This window comes from Phyllostomus hastatus, unplaced genomic scaffold (genome assembly GCF_019186645.2).
Source record: "Phyllostomus hastatus isolate PE091 unplaced genomic scaffold, TTU_PhHast_1.1 phas_scaffold_216, whole genome shotgun sequence".
Classification (NCBI taxonomy): domain Eukaryota; kingdom Metazoa; phylum Chordata; class Mammalia; order Chiroptera; family Phyllostomidae; genus Phyllostomus; species Phyllostomus hastatus.
The window spans coordinates 1,903,307-1,926,768 of NW_025334018.1; the positions used below are offsets into that span (position 1 = coordinate 1,903,307).

The window sequence follows — 23,462 nt, forward strand, 5'->3', positions numbered from 1 at the left end:
CTGTGGGCTTGAGCTTAAAACTCACACTCCTGAGGCAACCTTAGGACCCAACAGTAAGCTTTTCCTCCCAGAAGGAAAGCAAAGCCAGGCCTTGCTTTTTATTCCCTTCTCTACCTTGTGAAGAAATGAAGCAGGACTTAGTGCTGCCAGTGGAAATTGTGTTCTTTCACAGGATCACGCGATTCCATGCACCCACTTACGGGAGATTTTGTCATGGTAAGGTTTATTCTGGTAGAAACAGAAGGCTGTCCCTGGGTTTCCGATGTCCCATCTCCAACCATCCCATCATGGAAAAAGTCCAGTCTTTCTTCATCAAGGCCAAAACAAAGGCCAATGTCAGTATTTTCTGTTTCATATTAAAGCTTAGTCCTTTGGAGCCCGTGTGGTCTGCTGCAGCCCCAATGGCTGCTAGTCTCACATGGTTGCTATAGGGAGAACAGGTGAGCAATGGGGCAATCATGTGTTACGAGAGAGAGACAGACAGACAGACAGACAGACACCGAGGCCTCTTCTTGCCTGCAGAACGCTTTTTCCCCCTAAGCCCTGAAAAGAGTGACAGAGAAGCTAGATTCTGCCATTTCTACCCTGTGATTATAGTGTTTTTAATGGGGTGCTCACTTGCTCCCCACCTCCCTCCCTCAGTCCCACTGTGTCTTCAAATCAGAATCATCCTCAGGATTGGAAGGACTCTGGACTGTCCTGTAATTAATCTGACCCTCTGATTCTTATCCGGGTGGTTGTGGGGCTCCATCTTGAAAATCTCTAGTTTTTCTTTGGCTGTCTGGTCCCTTAGGTTGTGACTTGTACCAGTGGCTATTTGTTAGCTGGTAGGCCAAACAAGTGGATTGAGCAGTAGTTTGTGTGTAGAATCCTATTATTTTGTAGTGGATGCTGTGTGTATGTGTGTGTGTGCAGTGCCCGTCTGTCCCGTCCCCTCTCCCCCCCCACCCCTCCTACCCCCCCCACTGCAAAAAAGAAAACCTCTTCTATCCAGCTGGCCAGCAGAGCAGGAAGAAATGCAAAGATTTCAAAAGTGGAAGTCACATTATTTCCTTTCAAGGAGTTTACAGCTTAGCTGGGGAACCCAGAGATGTGGAAGTATATTGATTTCAGAATCCTTAGAAAGAGTGTTAAACATGCATTTAATACCCGGATGAGGTCTTTGCAGAGTGAGTAAACTCCAGGGAAGTACTCTTTTTTGTCATTCTGGGTCTGTCAAATATTACTTGAAATCAATGATTTGAATGATTATGTGTCTGTTTTATACTGATTTTATGGTAATAAGCTACCAATAGTACAGAGGGCTGATGTTATGCTTGCCTAGGGGGAGAGGTTAGCCAAGAGAGGCTAACTCAAGGAAAACTGCTTGGGATTAATATGTTTTAAGTCAGATTTTGAAGGGCAGAATTAGGTTAGTACCAGGCTGCTTTGGGGCTTTTCTCAGTCTGATCTGTCAGCCATATTCTGGAGGCTCTAGAGTGGCCTCAGGAAATTGCCCTGACAGTCTTCAGTTCTGGCCTCTGAGCTGTAACTGTTCAGAAGCCCTTTGGGATCTTAAAGTCTACTCCCTACTAGGGTGCCACCCCTTCCCTATCCTCCGCACTGTCCAACAGTGACTTCCCTCGAGGTGATTCTAGGGTGTTTAGACCCACTGAAGGTCTTCAACATCATGGGGGTGGGGGTTGGGAACAGTCCTGAGACCACTGGGAGCAATAAGGGACAGCATTCTGTTTTGTAATGGTGTGTTCAGGGCATCATTGGGGCTAAAAACTGAGCAAATCCACCCCCCAAGTAATGGACAGTAGCCCTACAAGAAAGAAGGAAAGTGCTGCATGAAATACCCTTGTGCTGGAGGGGGAGATAACGGGAACATGTTTTTATATTCCAGGATAGAAGAGTAAAAAAGGGAAGGACTGGCATTCATTCCCATTAGCCCAGATGATGAGCTGTGAGAGGAAGAAATTTCATACAGGAACCCTCCAGGATCTTGGAGAATCCTAGATTCCTTTGGACTTCTAGGTGTCACCTTTTTCCTACCTCCAGCCAAAATTGACCTGTGTCTGGAGAGACTGAGGTTGCTGTTTACTGTTCTACCAGATCCCTTTCATTTTCACATTTGGGGTCTGACCCAGGGAACTCCCTCCTGATGTCACCTCTGTGAGAAGTCAGGAATGTAATAAAGGGAGGGACCTCAAGAATACTTCTCTTTTCGTCCAAGTTATTTTCATCTCTTGCTGCCATTCAGTGTTAATTATATTCATGAGATGACTTCTTTCCTCCCTCATCCCTCCCTTCCTTAGTCTCCTGGAAGTGAAGTGGGGTTGAAAGAGAGGAAAGATGGAAATTCCCATTGCATCTCTCTCTACTCTCTACTGTGCAGTGGTTGAGATGGGGTTTGGGTGAGGGGGTGGGAGAGGTAGAGAGATGGAGTCAGCCCTGGAGGGAAAGACCGAGAGACTGCTGAGCCAATGGTATGGGCCTAATTACTCTTCTGCCTTCAGCTTGCCTGTAATTGTGGTTTCTGGGAGCCAGCATGTCCTGGAAATCTGCTGGGACAGCAGAGATTTAGGATGGAGTTGAATTTTCCACTTGAAACAGTTTGCCCAGCACCCATTTTTGGTTGGAGGATATTGTGAATCCCTAAGGCTCAAAAGGGGCAATTAGAATGGTCAGGACTACTAAGCCTTTTGGGGGTGGGGGGAACGGGACTGGATGAGAGGTCATACACTTTCAAAATCTGGACACTTTTGAAAAGTTCAGAGAGACAACAGTTACCAGGATCTGGTGAAGAGTCGTGTGCTAGAAGTTAAGAGATCAGTTCTGACCTTGAGCAGTTCTGACATTGACTTGAAATCAATGATTTGAATGATTATGTGTCTGTTTTATACTGATTTTATGGTAATAAGCTACCAATAGTACAGAGGGCTGATGTTATGCAGAACTGCTGCATAACATCATGTTGAGCAGAACTGCTCAAGGTCAGAACTGATCTCTTAACTTCTGCACCCTAGTTTCAGCATCCTGTTGTTTGATTTGAACATCTGGGTTTGTTTGGTTGGTTGGTTGGTTGGTTGGTTGGTTTTTTACAGGGACATTCCTAAGTAATAGGTGGGGAAATGCCAGACCCTTTTTTCCCCATGGTGGTGATAATAAAATAGCTAGTATACATTGTATTTATTGTATACCCTGTGATAAATGCTTTAATGAATGGCACCATTTAATTTCATAACAACTTAGTGAAGTAGTCACCCACCTCTGCTACAAACAAGAAAACCTGAGATGGAGAGATTACAAATCTTGCCTAAGGTCACAGAGTCAGAATCATGACCACCAACCCAGTGGTTTGATTCTAAAACCTATGCTTTTGACCAGCAGACGTAAGTGGTAACCTGCATTGTGTTTTTACACTTAAACCAGGAAACACGCAGAGCCAGACTGGCTTAGTGAGGTGTGGCTGTTGGACTTGGAGTCAGGGAATCTGAGTTTCAGTCCTGGCATATGGCCCTCACTAACCCTGGGACCTCAGGCAAGTGCTTTATGTTCTCTGAACTGGAGCTTCCTCATGAGGTACTTACTGCCCAGCACAATGCCTGCCACCTAGCAGATGCTTAATAAATGTTAGCAGAATCTGAACTTATTTAAGGAGGAATAAGCAGCCAATCCCTGCCACTTTGAATTAGGATCTGAAACTTCAGAAAACTGACATATGGTAAGAGCAGATCTATGGCAAAGTAAAACGAATGGTGAGTAGTCTGTAAATGAGGGGGGGGTACAGCATTAGCAGAGAAAGGGCTCTGAGGTTAAACTGCTTGGATTCAAATTCCAGCATCATCTCACTCACTGGATGCATGAAATAAGCCAGTTACTCCTTTCTATAGCCCAGTTTCTTCATCTGTAAAATTACAGTAATAGTGTCAAGCCATGGGGCTGTTGTAAGGATTAAATAAAATAAATAAGAACGGCTAAGAATATCAAGTTCTTACTGGGGAGCTGGCCCAGACTTAAGCATTTTATTTTTATGTTTTCAATAATTCAGTTTTAATAATCCCATGAAATGGGTACTGTTATCCCTATTTTAAGGGTGAGGCACGGAAAGTTTAGTAACTTGTGTAAGATCACAACGCTGTCAGGTGGCAGGGCCAGCATTTATATCTGGGCACGAGGCTCAAGAGCCCACACTCCCAACTGTGCTTGCTATCTTATCTCAGTAAGTGCTCAGTAGCGAGCTAACTCTTATCCTCACCATTGGGATCCATCTCTGTCAGTCACAGTGTTCACTAAGGGTGTGTGCTTAGACCTCGCTAGTCATTGTGGTCTCTGCCAACGAAGCACATGGCGGGCTTTTTGCTTTGTTCTTAAGTTCATTATTTAGAGGGAGGCATGATCACTGTGGATGACATAACATGGAAACAAGTGCTAAGAGATACAACATGGATTCAATATGCAGCAGAAATTAATTTAGTTGCTAAAAATGTCATTGGAAAAGTTGGGCTAGTTTAGAAAACTGCCTAGAGAAAATAGTGTACACTTGAGTTCAGCCCTACAAACTGGGCCTAAAGGCAAGGGCTGTTTGGGAGGAGTTAGAATTTCAAAGTTGTCATTTATCAGCCAACAAATTTCCAGCAAGTATGTACTGTGTGCCAGGCCCAGTGGAGAAGAAGATCAATATTGATTGCCCAGTTGCCATTGTTTCTCGCCTGGTCAGTCCAGGTGTGTTTCCTGAAGATTGTGTCTTGCAGACTGGTGATACCAAACTGAAATACTTTTACTGCTCTGCTCAAGGTGGCCCCTTGTTGATATAATAAAACCTCATATAATGTCATTTGTGCCTGGATATAATCAGAGTACATTTTTCAGGTCCCTAGAAAGGAACTGCAGGGACCATCTTGTTATCTATTCCTGTCCCCATCATACTCTTTATCTATGAGAAACCTAAGGCCTTGAACTGAGTTTATAATCCAGAGCTTCAGATCCCAGGAGACTTTATGTAAACTACTTTATGCTGCCTGACAACAAACTGAGCAGTGTAAGGTATAAGTGCTCTAAATGTAACTGCCTAAAACAGATACTTACCATTTCTCTTCACCTACAAGGGGGTTGTAAGTCTGTCTCCCAGTGCTGACCATTTTTGTCTTAACATTGCTTTCACTGTTGTGCAGCCCTCTCAGTATGAAGGACGTAATTTACTAGGAAGAAGTCTGAGAACAGCAGCACTTGCTGGAAGTAGCCAGGGCCACTGCTCCAAACTGTTGTCTTCCCACAGAATATCCTGACACCTCCTCCAGTGGAGAAGCCTGCAGCTGGTTTACTTTCTTTACGTGTGTAAGCTAGATTGGCAGGCTCCAGAAGTGCCTGGATAGGTGAGGCCACTTTGGGTTTGTGGCCACTCTACCTCCTCTCACGGGGAAATGTGTCTTGAGTTTTTTGCTTGGAGTTGTCTTAGGTGGGTTTATGTTTTGACAGCTTTGGCTTGTCCAGCAGTCTCAGTGCCATCAGTCAACATGAAGGATGGAGGAAGGGCTGTGTGGTGATGAAACTGCAGTGACAGCTACAGGAGTCTCCGGTTACTAGGGAAGTTGACTCATATTTTCTCTGGCAGGCCTTCTCTTAACTTCCTAACCGACTGTGTCTGTAAAGTATCCTTTGTAGAGCTCAGGTTATTGGTGGGCCTAAGCCAGTTGGCTAGGGATATGGGTGCTGAAGAAACACAAATTAGAAGGCATAAGTCCCTCCTTCAGAACACATATTTTATTAGAGAGACAGAACACAGATAGAATACTTGGTGTACTTATAGCTTAAGTCAAATGCTTCAGGACTAGAAGGATGCAAAGAATATGTTGACCACTCCTAAGTCATCATTAGAGAATTAATTGAGGAAAGCTTCCTGAAGGAGGAGAGTTTCCAGGCAATTTTTACAAGGGTGGAACAAGGAATTTGTAGAAAATCTCTTGCGAGCTTCCCCCACCCCAACCCTACTACCGTCCTTCCTTTCTCTGCTTCTGGCAGGGCTTCCTGAAGTCACTGGCTAGGAATGTAGAGGGTAGGGACACTCACCCTGTGACATTCTGGTGTCCCTGCTTCCCGATTACAATTGGTAGCTTAGATGTTGTAACTGGGTTTGCATCTCTGGAGTTACCTCAGCTGCAGAAAGGGTGCAGCCTTCCTGGGGTAGGAGAAGGATTGCAAAGAAGAGCAGCCCTCCCACCGTCTGCTCAGGTTACTGCCACAAGGTATGCGCTGCTTCCAGGTTTAACCTCAGCAGCTTTAAAACCGACAGGCTTTCCTCTGCCTCCAAGTACTTTCCTGTTCATTTTGCTATGAAGTCGAGGAAGGCAACTAATCTTAAATCCACCTTAAATTAGAAAGGTGATTCTTCTGAACCAAATGACAAAATTTTTAAAAGCAAAATGAAGACTTCTTAGATTTGCCATTATCCTGGGTTAAATGTCTAATCTTTGTTCTTTATTTGTGCTGGTAATCAAAAACTGACTCAAATAACAATTGTATTTATAGGAAGTATAAAGCAAGGTGTGCCTTTAAGAAACCCAGTCCTTTGAAAGGTTTTACTTGTGTGTAAAGTATTATCATCTTCCAAGAAAATTTATTCAATACTTCAGAACACATTTACTTATCTTTTCAGGAAAACATTAGGTAAAACAAGATATACCTCTCCAGTGATTTTTGGTTTACAAATAATGTAGTTCTCACAGCATCCTGTAAGAAGTATAAGGCTTGGTGTTCCTATTTATCAGCCTGAAAGCTGAGACCTAAAGGTGTTATGTGGCTAATCCACAGACACACAGTGGTCATGCAGGCAAGGAAGAAACTTCATTCCACAGACTGAGGCCCTTTCCATCCCATCCTCCTCAGCCTCAGGTCCTGTTGACAGATTCTCATTCTTTATCTTGAGAGCTGTAGGCTTTGCTCTTCCTTGTTCCTTTGCTTTTGTTAAAACCAGGAAACTAGAATAAAACTATTCTTAGCCATCTTGTAGACATCACCAGTACAGACTCTCAAGTGCTTCTGGATTATTGTTGGGGAGAGTGTCTGCTGTTTTTTCTCCCACTTGGATGAATTTTATTCTCCTGAGTGCTCTGGGTACAAAGACCTAGTAATATGCCAAAGAAGAATTGTGAGAGACAGAGAGTCATGCAATGTTAGAACAAGAAAGGACGTTGAGATAATCTGGTCCATCCGGTTCCTTGTAGGGGGATGAAGCCTGGGTACTGAGAGGGGAAGATTGGACTTCAATGTCAGGCTGACTTGAGTTCGTGTCCTGACTCTACACTTAATAGTTGTGTGTCCTTGGGCAACTTATATAACTTCTGAATCTCCTTTTCCTCTTCTGTTAAGGAAGATAACTGTCTACCTCACCAGGTTGCTGTGAGAATTAAATGAATGCCTGTAGCATATTAGATGCTTACTCTATTCTATATAACTTTCTCCTCCTTTTCCAAAGGTCTGCAGAAAGATAAGGGCAGACTTGGTCTAGAATCCAGATGTCTAAACTGTCAGTTCTGCCCTCTTGCCACCTTAGCCTGTTCCTTGCTGTTCAGTGGTTTCCCTTCTTTGTCACACAACACACACACACACACACACACATGCGCGCGCCCCCGCCCCCCCGAGCTGGGTCTTCCTGAAACTAGTCTGGATGATGTTGTCTGGAGTTACATAGCTACTGAATGGCAATACCCAGCTCTCCTGGTCTCCTGCTGTCCTGAGACACTGTTTTCATCAAATAACAGGTTGATGGAGGATACATAAAGGCAAATGAATGTTGACTAAACATAATAGTCAACAGTAGGTTATCTACTTCAGAGGAGATCCATAAGGTGGTTGCCATCTATATTACCTAACTCAAAATTTGTTTATTTTGTGTTACAAAGTCAGGATTGCTTTGGGAGTAACTTACTAAGTATGTGTGACTTAGGGTCTTATGACAAGCACAGCAACCATTTTTCGAGCATTGCTGTGTTCCAGGCATTGTGCAAGATACTTTACTTACATTACACTGGTTTTTACAATGGCCCCGCCAAATGGGTGGCTACTAGTCCAGTTTTGTAGATGAGAAAACTGAGGTTCACAGAAAGTAAATAATTTTCCGAGTCACACAAATGGTCAGAGCAGAGCCAGGATGTAAACCCATTCCTTCTACCTCACACTCCACCATACCATTGCTCAGTATCACTTTGAATTCGGGATCCTAGCCCAGGCCTTGAGTTTTTCCTGCGGCAGACATGACAAATCAGGTAAATCACATGTGAGTCTGCACCTGTGATAATAGAGCCTGGAAGTCTGGGGGAGTGTTGGGTTCTGAGTGAAGAGAAGGGTGCGCAGCCCTGCTTGTGTGGAATTGTTCTCTCTGCTAAGTGCTGAAGATGGCTGCACCTCAGCAGGGCTTACTTCTTCCTTGCTGGGGATACAGCGATGAATTGGGCATGCAGTGGCTCTTCAGGAGCTCACTAGTCCAACGAACAAGGAGGAAAGGTCAGCAGCACCCATGTGGGAAGTGCTTTGGCAGAAATATGCACCAGGTGCTGTGGGAAACAGAGAGGTTACTGGACGGGTGACTTTGGGCAGGCTTCTAGTTTCCTCTGACTGGTCTGAGGGCCAGAGGCATTGCCATGGGAGAGAAGGCAGAGCATGGCACAGCTGTGACCAAAGGAGGGCAGACCAGCGCTGTCCAGTAGAAACACAATGCAAGCCATACGTGTAATTAAAACTTTTCTAGTAGCCACACTAAAAATTAAGAGAAACAGGTGAAATTAATTTTAATGTATATTTCCTTTAACTCAGTATTTTCAAAATACTGTTATTTCAACATGCAATCAACATAAAACACTTGATATTTTACATTCCTTCTTTTTGTTCTAAGCCTTTGAAATCTTGTATTTTATACAGACGGTATCTCAATTCACCCGCATTCAATTGAATCTCAATTCAAGGTAGCCACATTTCAGGTGCTCTGTAGCTCTACAGGCCTCTCAGCTCCATAAGACAGTGCAGGGCTGGGGAGATCACCCTCTCACAACCCACTCGTGGCAATCTCTCTCTCTCCTTTCCTTTCCTTTCTCTTCTATTCCAGTGGCAGTGCTCTCATAGAGATACACATCATTATTTACGCCCCACCTGGTCTCTGGGCCTTTTCTTTTCCAGCCCACTGTAGCCACACCTGTCTTTTTAGAGGCAGCTAATCTGATCCTATTACTTTTCCTAGAAAGCCTTTCTGTAAAGGAGGGGTATCCAACTTTTTGGCATTTCTAGGCCACACTGGAAGAAGAAGAGTTGTCTTGGGCCACACATTACACGCGTTACAACATGTAATCACAAAAAAATCTCATAATGTTTTAAGTAAATTTACAATTTTGTGTTGGGCCGCATTCATAGCCATCCTGGGCCACAGGTTGGACACTCCTGCAGAATAAAATCCTGCCCCAGCCTTTTCCTTTTAGCATACCCTATGTAATCGAATTCTCACAGCAGCTCTGTGAGATAGGTAGAGCAGGGTAGATGTATTATCCACATTTTTTAAATCCTTACCTGGGGATGTATTTTAATTACTTTTAGAGAGAGAGGAAGGGATAAAGAAATATCAATGTGAGAAAGAAACATCAAGGGTTGCCTCCCTTATGCTCCCCTACCAGGGATTGAACCCGTAGCCTTTTGGGGAACAGGGCAACTCTCCATCCAACTGAGCCACCTGGCCAGGGCTATCCTCCACATTTTAGGTGGAGAAACAAACTCAGAGTTTCCTAAGATCATCCAGCTAGTACAGTAAGTGATAGAACCAGCTTGGGAACCCACATCTTTTCAGTTTTATCTCTTGTTTGTTCCTCTAGTCCTACCCTTCCCTCTTCTCCCCTGTGCTGCACTGACAGCCTCATTGGAGTTGCTGTGTCCGCTTCCTCCTGTGCCTTTGCTTATGCTGTTTCCTCCCCCTACAACATCCTCCCACAGCAGAGCTGCCCATGGGTCCTGCCCTTGATCCCAGGCTCTGGACAAGGTCATCCTCCTCTCTCATCCCTTTTGTGCCCATCCCCTGCCCCAGTCCACTGTGTAGTTACCAACTTTTTTTTGTTTTAAGATTTTATTTATTTATTTTTAGAGAGAGGAGAAGGGAAAGAGAGAGGGACAGAAACATCAATGCGTGGTTGCCTCGTGTGCACCCCCCACTGGGGACCTAGCCCACAACCCAGGCATGTGCCCTGACTGGGGATCAAACTGGCAACCCTTTTGCTTTGCAGGCCCACGCTCAGTCCACTGAGCTACACCAGCCAGGACAGTTACCAACACAGCTTAACATACATTTTCCTATGTAGTGGAAGTTTCAGTGCTTTGTGTACAGAGCTGAATTCTGGAAATCTGGGAGATTGAAGTCTTTAGGAGCTTATTAACCTGTTCTTACAGGCAGGTTAAGATGTCACCCCCTGTTGAAGGTCCACAGAGATGCTTAACACCTTCTTTATTCTGGTCAGGCTTTGTTAAAACTATGAAATTGTGAATTAAGTCATAATTTATATGCATTATGGAGATCATTCAGAACTTTCTGTTGATAAGTGTATGTTTATGATATTTTGATGTCTACAAAGTTTATTTGCATATGTTATCTGATATCATATTTCAATACGTGTATTGAATATCTACTGTGTACTAGGTTCTAGAGCTATTGCATGATCTAGAGAACAAGAGACAATGAAGCTTATTAAACAGGGAAAGAAAACATTGAACAATTTTTTAAAAGCACCCAAATAACTAGTTGCCATCTAGTTAGCATGCAAAGGGAAATTTCAGGCAATTCCAGCCTAGTGGGAGTCAGAGAAGGCTTCAGTGAAGAAGAGGTGGTTACACTGTACAGTGAAGAATGAATATGAGTCCTCTTGGCCAGGGCAGGAGAGAAGGCCCCTTGGGGTTGACATATAGTGAGCAAGGAGGGCAGTGACGAGAGATGATGGGGCTTGTCCTCACTAGCATGAGGACGTTACAGAGGACTGTTAGGCCGTGTTAAGGACTTGGAACTTTATACAAGGGCAGTGGAAAACCACTGTAGGGTGACACATGTTCTAGGCTGGGTTTTTTAAGATCGCTCTGACTGCGTGTAGAGAATGAATGATTTCTGGAGGAGTGGAAGCTGGAGTAGATGTGAGGATACTGGTAGTTCCTAGGTGAGAGGTGATGGTGTCTTACACCAGCCTGGGATGGGGAGGCGCAGAAGTAGGTGGACTCCAGAAATATTAATAGGTATTATCAGTAGGACTTGGCAGTTGATTAGAGGGGGCATATCAGAGGTAACTCAGATTTCTGGCACAACACTTATTTTCCTGAGAAGGAAATGTTTGCTCAGGGGCAGAGCTAGGCGTTGGTTTAGGACACTGGTTTCAGTTTGAATGTTCTCACTTTGAGGTGTTGGTGAAGGTGATTTGTTCCTCCCAATCCTCCTTTGAGGGAAGTGGGGTTACCCACATTTGTGATTGAGAAACAGGCGTCGAGAAGTTGGGCAGCTTGCCGGAGGGGACATATCCAAGAGAAGACAGGGACTGAGCTTGAGCCTGTACAGCAGGTCCTTAAGTAAAGTTGTTTCTCTCATTTGGTGATAGTGTTGATAAGATGCTATAGGATTTTAGCTCTTAATTTGGATCAGTCTGTAGTAAAAATGTTCTCATTATATATTATTTCACTGTAGTTCCAAGAGCCTATCAACGACTTTAAGTGAGCACTTACTGTACTTTATTCTTAAAGCCATGCTTTCCAAACCATACCATATGGGCTATATGCTAAATATTAAATGTTGAATCAAGCTAACCAGCCCTCTCAACATACCAGTTCTCTGCTCCCTCCACACACACACTTGTCTGCCAGGTTGTCTGCTCTGAGAGTCAAACAGTCCTCAAATCTCTTGTTCTTGAAGAGACCTTTATGGAAGTAGGAAGGAGAGCTTTCCTGGCTCTGCCATCTCTAGGTTTAGAATACACCAGGAGTTGTCCCCTTTTTCCGTTTATTGTTCACTCACTCATTCTTGTCCTGCTCACTTCACTTCTGAAATGTTGAGCATAGGTCACCCCTTGGGGTGAACATTTGCATGGGACTTAGTCAACCCCTGGTCAGTGGTTGTTGGTGCCAATTCAATGCCAACATGAATTCCCAATTTGGGGTATGGTGAAGAAGGAAACTTTATTCAGTGCAGACAGCTCAGTTGTGATACAGCACAGCTGTAGAACAGCTCAGTAGCATTACAGATCAATTATGAAGCAAGGGCAACAGCACAGCTGTGAAATGGCTTGGGGGCTAAGCAGCCCTGCTCTGCTCCAGTCTGCCCCACCTCCTCCCAGACTTCTGCTCTGCTCTGGAAACACGGTCTTTGATGAAAAGGGAAAGTGAGGTCTGTGTCACCTAGCCAGAGGGGAGCTGACTTATAGAGAGAAGTTCCTGCCCCCATCCCTGATTGGTCAGTGAAAACTCTGATGGGGATATAGCTGCACATCTACTATTAAACAGGGAGAGTCTCAGTCTTATTGGTTGAAATACAATTCCAGGAACTCCTTTATAAGGGTTGACTCAGCAGAAAGGCAGTACAGGCAGGCAGGCAGGCAGTTTAATGCAGGCTACTCCCTGAATTGTGGCATGGGTGAGAGTCCCTTGTTTAGAAATGGCTGCTAGTTTTAGAATGGATGGGGGTGGGTTGGTTGGTTGGTTGGTTGGTTGGTTGGTTTAAGCCCAGTTAGCCACCAGGAGTCCTTCTTGGTATTTATCTTCTTTTTCAGTGTCCACAGTACTTTCAAAGAACTTAACAAACATTTGCCTCTGATCCTGACATCAGCTCTGAAAGGAAGGACGTGTATTTTCCTTCAGCAAACATTTTTGGAGCAGGCACCCACCATGCACCAGGCACTGTGCTGGAACTTGGCTGGTAATACAAGGATGAATAAGACATTGTCCTTGTTGTAAAGGGTTTTAGGTCTCTGGAAAAACTGAGAAGGCTCAGAAGTTAAAGGACTTGTTCTGAGAGTTCCTTAAAGTTATGGCCCTCTGAATAAATAATAATCTGGGGTGCTTGTTAAAATAAAAATAGATTCTACACCACAAACCTGCTGAATTGAGTCCCTGGGATTGGAGCCAGTGATTCATACGCTGCCCTACAGCTACTAAATGATCCAGTTGAAATGTGAGTCTTTTCTGGCCACATTGCCAGAGACTTTTTTCCCCATTTGTCTTCTCTCTGGTTTTACAGATGAGAGGTGACACAAGTAGGAGTCAAGGGCCCTCTGTGACTTAGAGCCAGGACTGGGGTTAGCACCCAGATTTTCCTGATTCCCAAATCTAACCTTCTTCTGCAACACAGTGTTAACTTTGTACTCTGGGTCTGAATGAAAGTATTTTCTGTGTCCTTTTATTTCTAAACATACTCAATTGTATAAGCTCTCAGAGAACATTTGTGTCATATTCTATCAGCAGAGATTGTCTGCAAACAGGCCTCTTCCCTTTATTGTGGGGATATACAGGCCCAGGAGGCTGTGATTGCCAGCCTCAGACCACAGGGAAAATTCTACCCAAAGTCAGAATCCTTGGAGATTTAGGGTGCCAGGAGGCTGCTTTAAGCTCCACCCTGGCAGATAAGAGAAACCAGCCCAGGTCAGGGTTCAGTGAGTGTAGACTTTATCTAGAGCTAAGGTTCTGGCAGGGTTGCTCTTTCCTTGGTTGACTGCTGTTCCTGGCCTTGGGAAGGGACTCAGGAAGATTTTTTTACTCCAGATACAAGAGATGTAGGTCAGCCTATATAGTGTGTGCTTTTTATCTCTCTCTCTCTCTATCATATGTATTATATATCTTTATATGCACATATACCATATGTGTTCTGTATATCATGTGTATGTCACATCTTGTATGTGTGCACGTGTGATGTATGCCTAGTACATGTGTTTGTACGTGTGTGTGTGTGTATAAATAATAGGAGAGAAGGTCTAATGGAGATCAGTTAAATCTGCATATTGCCACAGGTCATAGAACTTCTTGTTTAGGATTACAGACTTTGAAGCCATACCAACTTTATGCACATCTTAACTCTACTTATTTAACCTCTCTATTCACTTGTCTGAAAATGGATGTACTACCTATCTCAGGAGGTTTTTATGATGATTAAATGAGGTAACATATGTTGAATGTTTAGCACAGGGCCTGGTAGGTAGTAAGAACTTAATCATTATCACAGAACAGGGATATTCCAGGCCTTTTCCCCATTTACATTTTTGTGGGGGGATGGGGGTAAGGACAAAGAGGCCAGGAACCTCCCACTGAGGGGATTGATAACACCTATAGCTTCAGCCAATTGTCATCATGTGAAACTGTAAACCCAGTGGTGCCAGAGCTTATGCCTTTTCAAGAGAAACCAGAAACCTGTATTTTTTTAATGTGAAATTGCCTGCTTTTCACAATTTAACAACTAATTATTTTTAAATACACACACAATACACAACACACATGCATGACAGACCAATAGAAGGGCTATAAAGCTGATTCCCAGTTTTCAGCTTAGAAGGCTGGAAGGTCACCACATATTTCCTTGCTGGATCACACACCATCTAGGCTAGGATGAGGAGGATGTTTGCAACATGTATTTACAGAGTGCCTGTTCTGTGCCTGGCACTGCTCCAGAGCATGTGGGAAGTACACATTGTAACCTTCACCCTCTAGCAGAGAGGCGGGACTAACACACCAGATAACAGGGAGCAGTGTGGGAGGTAGGAACACTGGAATGTGGGCTTATCATAAAGAAAAGGTTGAGGAAATGGAAGATTTCCACGAACTAATATGGAATTACTTTGAGGATATATTAAATGAAAAAAGCAAAGTGTAAAGGGTGTAGGATACTACCTGTTGTATTAGAAAGAAAGAAAATAAGAATATATGTAGTTGCTTAGTTTTACAGAAACAAGCATAGAAAGGAAAGGAAACCAAAAACAAATGAAATTGGTTACTTAGGGAGGAGTGGGACTGATTATATTCTTAATATTTCACTTTGAGTTTTCAACTATGTAAATGTTTAACAAATTCAAGAAAATGAAAAAAACCTGAGAAAACAGACCCTAAAATTAAAGTGCAAATAAACCTAGCCCTAGCAGGGTGGCTAAGTTGGTTGGAGCATCAGCCCATGCACCAAAAGGTTGCAAGTCTGACGCCCAGGTGGGGCACATGCCTGGGTTGTGGGGTTAGGGTGGGTACAAGGGACAACCCATCAGTGTTTCTCTCTCACGTTGATGTTTCTTTTACCTCCTCCCTCTCTAAAAATCAATAAAAATGTACTTTCAGATGCAGACTTTTTTTTTAAGGTTTTTTTTTTTTAAGATTTTATTTTTATTCATTTTTAGAGAGGGAGGGGAGGGAGATAGAGAGAGAGAGAGAGACATCAATGTGCAGTTGCTGGGGGTCATGGCCTGCAACCCAGGCATGTACCCTGACTGGGAATCGAACCTGCAACACTTTGGTTCCCAGCCCTCGCTCAATCCACTGAGCTACGCCAGCCAGAGCTAGGTGCAGACTTTTTTTTAAAAAAGGACCTTAAATACATTTCAAATTGATAATATAAGAAACAATTAATTCAAAGTAACTTTCACACAGTACTGCTCTTTAGCGGGATAGGGTCCAAGGACAAAAAGAAGCATAAGGAATTCTTGAACTTTGCTTAATAAGTTTGTCGTTGCCAGTGTTACTAATGTAGCAACTCCAGAAACTATCTTGTATTAAAGAGTAGAGCAAATAAGAAAATATATTGCTGTTGTTTGGACACAGGTTTCCCGCTATGGGAAAAGGAAGAAAATATAAAACTGAGCAAGATGAGGAAGAAACCTGTAGTGTTGGACTTAAACTGGAGATTTCAATGTGAGCTCACAGTTTTGTTTCATTTTGTTTCAGATTTTATTTATTTATCATAGAGAGGAGAAGGGAAGCAGAAAGAGAGGGAGAGAAACATCAGTCATTGCCTCTCATACACACCCTGACTGGGGACCAAATCCACAACCTGGGCATGTATCCTGACTGGGAATTGGACCAGGGATCTTTCATTTTGCAGGACAACACCCAACCAACTGAGCCATGTCAGTCAGGGCAGAACTCACAGTTTCTCAAGAAATATTTCCTACAATGTCCATTGAAAGGGCTAGAAGCAATGACAGCTCAATAGCAATGAGCACCTAGCACCCATATCTTGTTTCTACATACATTTCCTACTAAAAGGAACCAGGGCTCCTTAGAGAACTGTTTGATTGCAGATCTGGCATAGGGAAAGTACAAGGCAAGTCTGTACTATCTTTTTATGCCAGAAGGCAAGGATGCACACACTCAGAGAAAGAGAGAGAGATGGAGGCCATCATAAAAGGCACAGCATATTTTAGGATCCTGTAGAGGTAGGAAAAAAGCAAAAAAATGATAAAGAGTAAATTTGTAAAGGTATTTGGATCCACTAGATGAAAGGCCTTTTATATCAGGCAATTGCTGGGCACATCTGAGAGTATAGATAATAAGGGAAATTGCCGGTTCTTGATGAAGGGCACACAAGGAAAAGAGTATTTGGGGAAAGTTAGTCTGTTGTGGTAGAGTGCTGGTAGAGACTGGAGAGTGGAGACGAGGTTATATGTAGTCATCCAGACTTGAGGCAGTGCACATAGGGTTAAAATGATGGACATCAATGATACAAGGAAGAAACAATTCTGGGAAACATAAAAGTACTTACCAGTCTCCATAACTGACTGGTTACAGGCGGGGAGGGGGAGGCTTACTGAGAAGTTGGACCAGAAAAGTTTGTCTCATTGGTACCATTTAGAGTCACACATTTGGGGGGTAGGGGGTGGGTTATTCACTCTCCTGGACCTTCTTCCTCTCCATCAGATTTAGGTTGATTAGAATCTGATCTCTGTTGCCAAGTTTTCTTCATTGTTAAAAGATTTTCTTTATTTTTAGAAAAAGGGGAAGGGAAGGAGGAAGAGAAACATCAATATGTGGTTGCCTCTCACACACCCCCTACTGGGGACCTGGCCCACAACCCAGGCATGTGCCCTTACTAGGAATCAAACCAGCAACCCTTTGGTTCGAAGGCCCATGCTCAATCCACTAAGCCACACCAGCCAGGGCTCAAATTTTGATGGGAATGTCATCAGGAAGAGGGAGAGCCCACCGTTAAAGTCTATTTCATGCCAAATTACCTTCTTTCCCTCCTCACTTGTGCTTCAAGTTTAACCTTGGTCTTCCAAGTCTCTGTTCAGACTTAACACCTGCTGACCCAATAGCCATTCTATCTGCTGCTATCAGTATTTCTTCATCCCCCAAGTCAGTGGTAGTTTTTCCTCCTATAAGCTCTCAAAGAGAAAAAGTATTTTTTCATCTGTTGTGATTATACTTAATGTGATTATACTTAATCTCCTTGTCTGCCCCCTCCCCCACCACCCTGTATCTGTCCTAGCCTGTGGGGGTTTTGTGTGTGTGTGTTCGTATGTGTTTTCAAGTATAATTTCTATTGTATTTTGTACCAGAGAATTTTCCTTCAGCCCTTAAGGACTTAGCTCCTTACATGGGCTTTGGTGGAGGTCATGGGGCAGCACCCACAGTTCTACATTGGGGCGGCAGTGTTTGCTCATTCCGGGCTTCACAAGAATGATTCCTGACTACCTTGCTGTGAATGGCACAGCTCACACAGTAATGTAGTTTCACATACAGCTCGGGAAGCACGTAGGTGTTGAAGACACTCACTTGGAAACATCCCTAATTGCTGCGTCCTCTGCTGTGTTTCAGATGATGAACTTCTTGATGGTCTTGTCCTTGGGTACAAAGAGTAGGCTACTCTTGGCCACGGCCCTTTTGGGCATGACCATTGTTGCTTCTTTTCTTGGTCATCTTGGAAGCAAGGAACCAAGAGCCCATATAGGGTTTTTTTTTTAGAGGAACTTTTTTAAAAGTGTTTGTTTATTTATTTTTAGAGAGAGGGGAAGGGAGGGAGAAAGAGGGAAAGAAACATTGATCAGTTGCCTCTCTTGTATACCCCCAGACCAAGGACTGAATACACAGCCCAGGCATGTGCTCCAACCAACTGAGCTACACTAGTCAGGGCTTTTTATTTTATTTTATTTTTGTTTTGTTTTACTAATTATTTATTTACTTTTTATCTTTATTTTTTTTACATTACCTTTTGGTGCCCTTAAACCCCTCCCCACCCCACCCCCAAGCAATCATCATACTGTTGCACATGTCCATGAGTGGTCAGGGCTTTTTAGAGGAACTTTTGTTGGCAGCTGAAATTATCTTTGTCCATGCCCCTAACAGTCATCCACAGCCAGGCATATGGACCTTGAGTTATGTGGAACAGCTTACAACCCAGCTCAAGAGCAAACTAAACCAGGTGAAAAGTTACCAGACTACTTTTTCTAGGCTTTAATTTGGGCATAGGAAGCCATTTTCCTGCAGGGTCAAGAAGGAGACCTGAGCTGTCCCAAGATAAAACAGGCTTTCTCCTCAGGTAGTGAGGAGGAGTTCAAACCCATCTCAGTAACCCAGTGGTGGGGTGTTGTGGATCTGAGCAAAGACAGAAGATGAGTGGCTGGAGTAAAAGACCTTTAAAGGTCTTTTCTGAGAAGCCCTCTCTGATGGGGGTGAGGGGCAAAGTGGAGCTGGCATCACTCAGTCTTTGTACCAAAGTTCTATGTGTTTACCTCATCCATTACCTGCAAGTGACTTTGTCTCATTCATTGCTGTATCCCCTAGTACCTGGCATAGTGTCTAGAATGGCACTGTCTAGTAGAACTTTCTGCAGTGATGGAAGTATTTTATTCTGCACTGTCCAGTATAGTAGTCACTAACTATATGTAGCTATTAAGCACTTGATTTTAAAGAGAGAGGAAGGCAGAGAAAGAAAAGGAAACATCGATGTGAAAGAGAAATATCAATTGGTGCCTCCCATACGTGCCCCAATCAGGGATTGAACCCACAGCCTAGATATGTGCCCTGACCAGGAATCAAACACCCATTCTTTTGGTATACACGACACTGCTTCAACCAACTGAGCCACACCAGCAAGGGTCCTGGGTTGAGTGCTGGCCTGCAAACCAAAAGGTCAGTTCGATTCCCAGTCAGGGCACATGCCTGGGTTGCAGGTCCTGTCCCTGGTGGGGGTATGCAAGAAGCAGCCAATTGATGTATCTCGCACATCAATGTTTCTCTCCCTCTCTTTTTCCCTTTCCCTCCCTCTAAAAAATAAATAAATAAACTTTGTTTTAAAATTTGAATTTTAATAGCTACATGCAGCTAGTGACTGTGTATTAGATAATACAAGTCTAAATTCAAGAACTTTTTTTTTTTCATTTTATTGAGATATAATTGACATACAGCACTACATAAGTTTGAGGTACATCATGACTTAATGTATATTATAAAATGACTACCACATTAAGTTTATTTGTCATAGGTTCAAAACCATTTATTAAATGATGAACTAAGTGGAATCTTTACATTAGGTGAAAAGGTGGGGGTAGTTAGGGCATGATGGATAGGGTAATCTGAAGGAACCCAAGAGTTGTAGCTTTTGGAAGTTTGCTTTCTTATCTGGCTTATAGACACAGTAATCAGAAGCAGAGTAGGAAGAACATCTAGGAGAAGGAACAGTATGGGCAAAAGCAGGAATCAAGAATAGGACGGAGCCCTCACTAATCAAAACCACCTCGCCCTCCTGGACCCTACAATCTCATCTGTACAAGCCTACTGACAAGTGAGCAGGCAGTTGCACTGGATATTCATGCTGCAGGAAGACAGGTCCTGGGAGCTGTGCAGACATCAGAAGCTGACCAACATCAGGCAGCCTGTTAGATGTCATGGCTTAATGGCTTAGCTTGAAGACAGGACAGCCTTTCTCTGAAGTATAATAGGGAAGCTCTGAAAGGTTTTAAGCAGCAGAATGACAGGATAAACTTGCATTTTAGTAAGCTCACTCTATTCCACTTTGGCCAGTTTCCATACCCGAGTCCATTATAGTTCAGTTGTGGTTTTTGTTTTGAACCAACCATTTCCAGTGACTTGTCTAGTTTATGTCTTGTTTTGTATTTTTTATTTCTCTTCCTCCTTTCCTGCATTGTTCTCTTCTTCCTTGATGTCCTCTCTCTGATCCAAAGATCAGCTAGTAAAAAGCAGTCTCACCTGTCCAGGTAAGAGCAGTGCCAGGTGAGGGGAGGTAGCTCCCCTCTTTTAAATTTAAAAGTTATTTATTTGTATTGTATTATATTTATTATTTGGATAGCTAGCACCTTCACATGATTCAGAATTTAAAAGTTATAAATAAGAATATAATTAAAAGTTTCTGGCTTCATCCTCATGCCCCAGGCACTTGGTTTTTTCTTCCTCAGGGGCAACCAATGTTATGTTTCTTTTATATTATTTCAGAGATATTTTAGATTTTTTCATGCATGCATAAACAAATATTTGAACATGTATAAACAAGTAATTTCCACCCTGGCGGATGTGGCTCAGTGGACTGAGTGCCGGCCTGCAAAGTGAAGGGTCGCTGGTTTAATTCCTGGTCAGGGCTCATGCCTGGGTTGTGGGCCAGATCCCCAGTTGTGGGTGCGCCAGAGGCAACGGATTGGTGTGTCTCTCACACATCAATGTTTCTCTCTCTCCCTTTCTCCCTCCCTTACCCTCTCTCTAAAAATAAATAAATAAAAACTTTTTTTTAAAAGTAATTTCCTTTTCTTCTCTTTTGGTCACTTTTTTCCTTTCCACATAATTCTGCATTTTGCTTTTTTCACTCAGCAACATGCCTTAGAGACCATTCCCTATGGCATATAAAGAGCCCCTCATTCTTTTGTAGGCTGAATACTGTGTCATTACATTGATATACTGCAATTTATTTAACCAGTCAGCCATTGTGAACAGTTACTGCTTTCATTGAATAATCTTCTACATAGTCATTTGCTATAGCTGTGAATGGGAGACCCCTTCGGAGGGGCAGCAACTATTGATTAGGACCTGGCAATTTGGATACTTCTCTGACAAGGAAAGGCATAGCAATGATTTGAGCTTCTACTGTTCTGCAGGGGTCCTATTAATAAGAGGGTATCATGCAACAAATTTTCTGGTTTGGTGATCTGATTGGTACCTTGAGGGTTTGGCAGGAGGAGCGGGACTGAATGTGGAGTTAGAATACTACCACCAAACAGACCAGATTCCTGTTCTCCTGTGGTGTCCACAAGATAAATTGAATTTTCAAAGGTTTGAGTCATTGTTGTACCCTCTTTCTAGAAAAGTATACACGTTGCCAGTTACCTAGCAAGCTAGTACCAAATGCCCAGTTACCCGCCTAGAGACGTTGTTTGGGAGTGGGACGAAGAGACAAAGCCGAAGTGTGGCAGGTTATCTCCGTTACTGCCACCGCAGCCCTCTGCTGTGTTCATGCAGGCTTCTGTATGTTTTTGACTCACCATATCCTTGCCCTCCAGTCTCCCCTTCCTTTACCTAAAACTAACTAGCTATTTGTTTGTTCCTGTCTTTTTTTTTTTTTGGCATTCATTTTCTCTGCTGCTCGGTTCTGTTCCATCAACCCCATTGCAGCCTGGTAAGACCCAACAAGTGTGTGTATGTGTGCATATCCCATCCTTGCTATTATCTCTTTGTCTCCTGACTCCAGGAAGAGCTGTTTCCCTTCCCATCTTGCTGAGTATTAAAGAGATCGTGTTTGCCATGCCAGCCTAGGATTCCAGATAGGTGGTATTGCTAGTGGTATAGACATGGCTGATCTTCCACCAGGCTGAGTGGGTTTCAGGGTGAGAGGGCTGGTCTCTCAGGGCCCAAAACATGGGGCCACTTTTGATAGGGTTTTTTTCCACTAGAAAATCGGTCCCTCCCTGCCCACTTCATTGTTGTGCTTTTATTATTCCTCCTCCAGGTTAAGTAGCCTGTCTTTGGGAGATTCAGCACCTGAACGCAAGTCCCCTTCCCACCACCGCCAACCCTCTGACACCTCTGAGACAACAGGTAACCTCTTTCTTGGGACATTACCACATTTTAATGCAGAGATATACACTCATACACACAAATCCATTTACCTCAGATGCAAAACAACTTAGCTTTTACATGAGCTTATAATGTGTACTAGGTGTTGTTACATGTATATAAATTTTCTCATTTAGTCCTTATATCAACTGTAGAAAGTAGGTTTTATTATCCCTATTTTACAGATGAGGAAGCTGAGGCTCAAAGGGATTAAGAAACTGCCCAAGTACAAAAGCTTGTAGGGGACAGAGTTAGGACTTGAGCAGTGGGTTTTAACTCCAGAACTCATGCTTTATCATTACAGGAAGCTGTCACACATACCTGCACACATGATGGTGCCCAATACACACCCAAGAGGATGGCGACAGTGGAGAGTTATAGCCTTTCTTATTTCCTATGTTTGTATATGGATGTACTTGTGAAAAAATGGATTTTCTCTTGTCATTTATCCTTCCCTGGATTTGGCAAGGAGTCAGCCCTGAGTCGCCACCCTGCATAAGTTTTCCAGCTTTACGAAGAGTCATCAAGCTCTGGTGTCCCACTGCTGCAGTCATTGGATGTAATTTGGCAGAAAACTTGCAGTCTCACTGGGCTTCAGTCCCAGGACGGCTTCTCTGTAATGTTAGTCTTTATCCTGGAGTCGGCCCTGCCCCTCCTTCAGCCAGTCTCACCCGGACAAACACAGAGAGACTGACATGTACAAGAGAGACAAGCACCTCAAAGAGGGTGATTTCTTGTGTGGAATACAGAATTGATCACTACGAGGGGCATGTTGTTGCCATAGCATCTGGTCAGGATAAGTCTGAGAAATCTGGTTAGTCTGGAAAGGCCTTCGTGAGGAGTCGTCATAGGGCTTTTTTGGGATGGACTTGGCTTTATGCACTAACCTTGCAGTGACAGTGCCTACCTAACCCTCTTCTTTTTTACACTCACCAGGTCTTGTCCAACGCTGTGTCATCATCCAGAAAGACCAGCATGGCTTTGGCTTCACTGTCAGTGGGGATCGCATCGTTCTGGTGCAGTCTGTGCGGCCCGGTGAGTATTGCATTGCTCTTACAGTGGACAGTTCTCACAAAGCCACTTGTATGTGGCACAGTGCTCCCTAACTTGAAGAACTTATGTGACATTTCTCTGAGGGCCTGGGAAGTTGTGGGGGATACAATTGAATTACTGTAGAATTAGTTCCCCAGGGTCATCTGGGGAAGTCTCCATACTGCTAAGCCACTAGGCAGAATTTCTAGGGAATGACACTTTATGCTCGCTTCCCCTGCTGGGAAGTGTGTGAAAACAGCGAAATTCCCTTAAGGTCCCCAGGCAGATGCTTGGTTGCCCGCCAGAGAAGCTCACACTGGGTCAGAGGATGCCACAGAGGGACCGAAGACCTGCTTTCTCCCTACCTGCCTTCATATCACCTCACTCAGTGCACAGGCCACCACTAGTCTGCA

General features: G+C 43.6%; 1 protein-coding gene and 1 pseudogene across 7 annotated transcripts in view; one reads left to right on the plus strand and one right to left on the minus strand.

Moving 5' to 3' along the window:
- Positions 1–23,462, plus strand: part of ARHGEF11 (Rho guanine nucleotide exchange factor 11) — a 115,337-nt gene that overhangs the window by 41,955 nt on the left and 49,920 nt on the right. For 6 of the 7 annotated variants that reach the window (XM_045861680.1, XM_045861678.1, XM_045861684.1 and 3 more), the window contains exons 2-3: positions 21,911–21,999; positions 22,954–23,052. In XM_045861680.1, coding sequence (XP_045717636.1) covers positions 21,911–21,999; positions 22,954–23,052 — 188 coding nt within the window. Of the gene's footprint in view, positions 1–13,711; positions 13,758–21,910; positions 22,000–22,953; positions 23,053–23,462 lie in introns of those variants that run through there. The other variant, XM_045861683.1, reaches the window with a different exon arrangement.
- Positions 17,551–17,877, minus strand: LOC123833465 (annotated as a pseudogene).